The sequence below is a fragment of the Equus quagga genome, chromosome 5, assembly GCF_021613505.1.
Source record: "Equus quagga isolate Etosha38 chromosome 5, UCLA_HA_Equagga_1.0, whole genome shotgun sequence".
Classification (NCBI taxonomy): Eukaryota; Metazoa; Chordata; class Mammalia; order Perissodactyla; family Equidae; genus Equus; species Equus quagga.
Genome location: NC_060271.1, coordinates 100,016,042 through 100,021,558, shown reverse-complemented (window position 1 = coordinate 100,021,558; position 5,517 = coordinate 100,016,042). Strand labels below are relative to the sequence as shown.

Below are 5,517 nucleotides of genomic sequence, written 5' to 3'. Positions count from 1 at the left end.
CACCGCGCGCCCGCCCCGGCGCCCCCGGCCCCCCCGGCCCGCGGGGGATGCGGGCTAACGGCGGCGCCGGCACTCGCCGGGCCTCGCGCGCGCCCTCCCGCCCCTCGGCGCATGGCGGCCGCCGCGGACAAAGGCGCTTCCTGGCGCCCGCACTAACGTCCGTTGGGCTTTGAATCCGGCCCCGGGGCTGACCTTCCCAGACGCCCCGGCCCGCGCTTCTGCGCTCCCGCTCCCCCGCCCTTCCGCCCTCTCGCCGCCCCCAGGTGCCGGGCTGCCCCCCACCCCGGAGCCATCCCCATCCCGCCGCGCCCTGAGGAGCTTCGCGGGCTCCCGGGCAGCGCGCCGGCCCCCAGCACACCCGGGGACGCCTCCCTGAGGAGAATGGGGGTGGGGGAGCACCTGCGACACAGGCGCCGCCGGCGCCCCCAGCCTTTTCCGCGCTAGCGCTCTGGCGAAGACCACTCCTGGAGGGTGGAGGGGAGGGGACTTCCCTTTCTTTGGTCAATTCGCTTCAGCCTCTTCCCCCCACAGCCCAAGCGCCAGCAGCTTAGCGACGCACTCACCATGCTGCTAGCGCTACCGGTCTCCGAGACGCGACCACACAACCACTCAGCTCGCTCGCTTCACTCGGACTAATTCGCCTCCGCCCCCAGCGCCTCATAAACACCTCCCTCCGCCAGATCCCTCCGCCGCACGCCAGATAACGGAACATCACGAACGAGTCCCGGCCAACCCCCTCCCCTCAAACTCTTCTCGAGACCCCTGTATCCACAGTTATTTGGTCGACAATGCAAGAGATAAAGGGAAATGAGCGAGCGGGTGACGTCAGTGGGTTTCACTCTCCAGCGAGCCGTTGAAAGGCCGGTGGAGTTGCGCCTGTGGGGCGCTAATTTGCGGCGCGGAAGAACACTGTGGTGGCGACGCGAACGCCGATGATCGTTGAGCCGGCCTCTGATTGGCTGGTTCGTACCTGCAATGCGTCACTCGGGCTCGCAGCCGCTGCCGGGACGCGGTGCGGCTTCTGCCGTTGCTGCTGTGCTCGCGCTGTCCTGGCAACTGCGCCAGGAGGCAGAGTCGCTTGCCTTGCGCTTGGCTAGAGAATCTTCCTCCTCCACCCATCCTTCCCTGCCACAGTCACACACACGCTTTCCCGCCTCTTGTGGAGGGGTCGACGAGAACAACTCAGGCTGGTCAAGGGTGAAGCAGAAAGACCCCAGTAAACCCGTCCTCCGCGCTCAGCTTCTCAGCTCGTATTTCTTCCTCGTGGAGGCCACACATTTCCCATTTCGCTCCCTCATAAAAACCACGAAAATCTGGGAAATGGCAAACGCAGCTGCCCAGCTGACAGAGTAATCTGAAAGGGTCTTCCGTTTATACTTCCCCTTCGCGTTCCTTGCCAAGGGTCAGTTACCAGAGAGAAAAAGTCACTCAAAAACCACGATGTCCGAGGTTCTGTGGGATTAGTCACCCCCAATAACCCCTTGATATTGTGGAATAATAGGGTTTCGACTTGGAGTCAGACCTCCGTATAAGTCTTGGTTGGGTTACTTTCTTAGATGTACGACCTGGGATGAGTCATTTAATCTTTAGTCTCCTTTGTGAAATGGAGGTAATAATACCTATCGAAAGGTTATTGTAAGAATTAGAATTATGTAAAGATTATAGAGTTAATGTAAAATGTGAAAGTACCTGACACAGGCACCCAACAAGTGGTCACTATAATATACCTTCTCATCATAGCGAATTTGCCCCTTTGGGTCTCTAACCTCACAGATTTAACTGGATGTTTTAAAAACCACGAAAAATTAGCTCCTGGGAATTGGAACCCTTGTACACTGTTGGTGGGGATGTACAATGGTACTGCTCCTGTGGAAAACAGTATGGCGGTTCCTCAAAAAATTAAAAACAGAATTACGTATGATCCAACAATTCCATTGCTGAGTATATACCCAAAAGAATTGAAAGCAGCGTCTCGAAGAGATATTTGTATGCTCATATTCATTGCAGCATTGTTCTCAATAGCTAAAACGTGGAAGCAACCCAAGTGTCCATCCATGAAAGAATGGATAAGCAAAATGTGGTATATACATATAATGGAATATTATTCAGCCTTAAAAAGGAAGGAAATTCTGTAATATGCTATAACCTAAATGAACCTTGAGGACATTATGCTAAGTGAAATCAGCCAGTCACAAAAAGACAAATGCTGCATGATTCTGCTTCAGTCAGGTACTTAGGGTAGTCAAAATCATAGAGACAGAAAGTGAAATGGTGATTGCCAGGGGCTGGGAGGAGGGAAAATGGGGAGTTATTGTTTAATGGAAACAGAGTTTCCATTTTACAAGATAAAAAGAGTTAACAGATGCATAGTGGTGATGGTTGCACAAGGTTATGAATGCATTTAATACCAGTGAACTATACACTTAAAAATGGTCAAGATGGGGGGCTGGCCCCGTGGCCGAGTGGTTAAGTTCGCGCGCTCCGCTGCAGGCGGCCCAGTGTTTCGTTGGTTCGAATCCTGGGCGTGGACATGGCACTGCTCATCAAACCACGCTGAGGCAGCGTCCCACATACCACAACAAGAGGAACCCACAACAAGAAATATACAACTATGTACTGGGGGGCTTTGGGGAGAAAAAGGAAAAAATGAAATCTTTAAAAAAAAAAATGGTCAAGATGGTAACCATTTTTATCACACACAAAATTTTTTTAATTAGCTCCTTGGTCCCACCATAAATAAGCAAGGGTATGCATAACCCGGAATATTTAACAAATATAGTACACATAGTGAACACCTACTGTGTGACTCGATTTGAATATACTGTAATTGTTACCACAGAGGGCTCTTACAAGGCACAGAAGAGAGGACCTTAGCTCACCACAGAGGTTCCACAACGAGTTCCTAAGGAAGAAGTCTCCTCTGTTGAGTCTGACACAATAAATGGGCTAGGAAAAGACAAGGAAGGAAGAGGGAAGCAAGTTCTGGATGAAAGAAAGAACAGAGCAAAAGTCCAGAGGCATGCACTTGCATGGCACAGTGGAGGAGCTGCCAGTGGTTAGGCATTACTATAGCAGCTGAGCATGGGAGAGGATGCTGGGACGTTAGAAAAAAACTAGAGTTTAGTGCTCAAACTGCAGTTCCTCAAGAAGGTTGTTGGTAGAACCACAGTCCAGAAAGAATCCTCTTAGGCCTGTCAAGGCTTTAGAATTTCCCATCGAAAAGCACAGGCATGTGGACCCTTGAAACCTAGGGAACAGCCTTTCTAGCAGGCCAAGGTGAAATCTTGCCTACTGAGAAGAAGGTGCCCTCCGCAACATCTTCCTGCCCAGCAAAACCAAGATGCTTTCTAATGGCTGTCTGCACCCGTTTGTAAGGCTTCAGTGGAATTTAACCTCCGTTTAGCCAAGTTAGACATTTTCTCGTGCCATCAGAAGTATTTCCTTTATTGGGCCAGAGGTGCATCCTCTTTCTTTCAGTCATGCAATTCAGATTTAAAGTGAGTGCTCTTTCAGTTAGTATTGGCAATCCTGTGACCTGCCTTTCAGGTGAATGACTATTCAATGAACTCAGGAGGCTGTGCTTCTATTGTCCTTGCTGATCTGGTGATGTAATGATGGCATGGCGATGTGTGTGTGTGTGGGGGGGGGGGGGATTTAGTTAATATTATCCCATAAATGAAAAACCATTGAGAATGGTTCTTAAAAGTGGGTACCTCTGCTTCAGAATCTGAGCTGAAAACAGAGCCCTAGGCCCCTGTTCCATTACTTTGTATTCTGGTAGTTCTCAAGTCTTTCTAAGGTATTCCTCAGAAATTTGTCTCTAATTCCTTCTCGGATGGAAGAGCCACCAAGAATCTTTTCTTTCAACTTAGTGACTAAAAATATTCTCTCTTTACACAGTATCCCATCAGTGTGCAGTGATTTCACATATGAAATTTTTAATGATGGGAAATTGAATGACAAAATGAATAATCACCTCCTCTGGAAAATGAATTTTTAAAAGGATTGATGCGTAACATACAACAAGCATGAGCTTAAGTCTAATATACAGGTGCATGCTTAGAGATGTATGTCTTGAATTAAGGAATTTTTAAACAAACATTCGGTAATGAAATATATCTGTTAAAGAGAATACAGAAAAGTTCTTCCTTGTTTCTTAGATTGAATTTCAGCAAGGCCTCTCTTTCAGAAACTTCCTCGCTGACCTCTCTGAGAAGAGAAAGAAAATGAGAAAAAGTCAAGACTTGCTTTAAAGCCATTGTGGTTTATGTGTATTTGAGACTGTTCCAAGTCAATTTATTTATAGAGCATTTGTCTTCCACAAGATGCAGCCTGACTTTGGCAATTGCCAGCTGAGAAGCAAAGTTGGTGACAACCACCACATCAAGGCTTAGGAGGTGGTTGGCTGTCTTTCTGTTGGCCCCTCCTGACGGGTGAGATCTTAGAGCTTTCTACCTTTGTCTGTCTTGGGAAAATGAGAATGTACTTCCTCTCCTGGCCTCAGTTCCTCGATTTGCAGAACAGAGCTAACACAAACTCCATCCCTTGACACTTCCTTCCCACAGCTTCTCTCCTCCAGCCAGCTGTGCTAAAGAACGAGGGCAGAGGACAATCACAGTGGCATTCTTGATTGTAGGGCCTATGCGGTTCTTGACAGGTGAAGGCATTAAGCCCTAAATGCCCTGAGGCATCAATAGCATGCAGCAACTTCTCTCCTCTGCATCTAGAATGGTACTTGTTTTGTGCCAACCTTAAGAGAATTGAGAAAATAACAAATCATTTTCTTGTTCTGTGGTTCAAATAAGGAGCCCTGGTTGAGAAAGTGAAGCTATCCTCTTCCAGGATTATGGGGAAAAACAGAGCTGGGACATGAATTCAACCAGGTCATGAGAATGTTTTGCCCATAGCATCCTCAGTTCAATGAGGGGTGAAGAGTGTGGAGAAAGAACTGAATCCTCCAGACATCCTGAATGGGCTCATGCTCATATACACACAGGAAAAGTTGAGGGTCATTAGCTTTGATATTGACACCCTGACATTCATTCATTTGCTCATTCAAAAAAATTCAAATGTCAATTTAGGGTGACCAACCATCTAGGTTTGCTTAAGACTTAGGGATTTTCTGGGACACAGGACTTTAAGTGCTAAAACCAGACAGTCCCAGGCAAACCAGGGTAGTTGGTCATCCTAGAAACCGTGACCACTCATTCAAAAAGTACCAGTAGCCTATTATGTACAATAAATTTCCTATGATTAGAACGGTCATAGGAGACCATGGGAGCATATAGGAGGACAAGCTAACAGGCAAGGGGAAGACTTCCTAGAGAATGTGATCCATAGGAATGAGAAGAGTTAGAGAAAGAGGAAAAGGTGTTTGAGGCAGAAAGAAGAAGCACAAAGGAACAGAGACATATGTCATCAGTACCACCCCAATCACTGACATCATCATCACCATATTCACAGCTACTCGTGATTGGGTCTTTACCACAGGCCAGGCTCTGCACTGATTACTTTACG

The 5,517-nt window shown here is 48.0% G+C and overlaps 1 protein-coding gene across 1 annotated transcript in view; it reads right to left on the bottom strand.

Moving 5' to 3' along the window:
• Positions 1–646, bottom strand: part of CALM2 (calmodulin 2) — a 14,519-nt gene extending 13,873 nt beyond the window's left edge. Inside the window, exon 1 of the mRNA XM_046662664.1 lies at positions 564–646. Coding sequence (XP_046518620.1) covers positions 564–566 — 3 coding nt within the window. The 5' untranslated portion in view covers positions 567–646. The remainder of the gene's footprint in view (positions 1–563) is intronic.
• Positions 647–5,517: the final 4,871 nt, after the last annotated feature.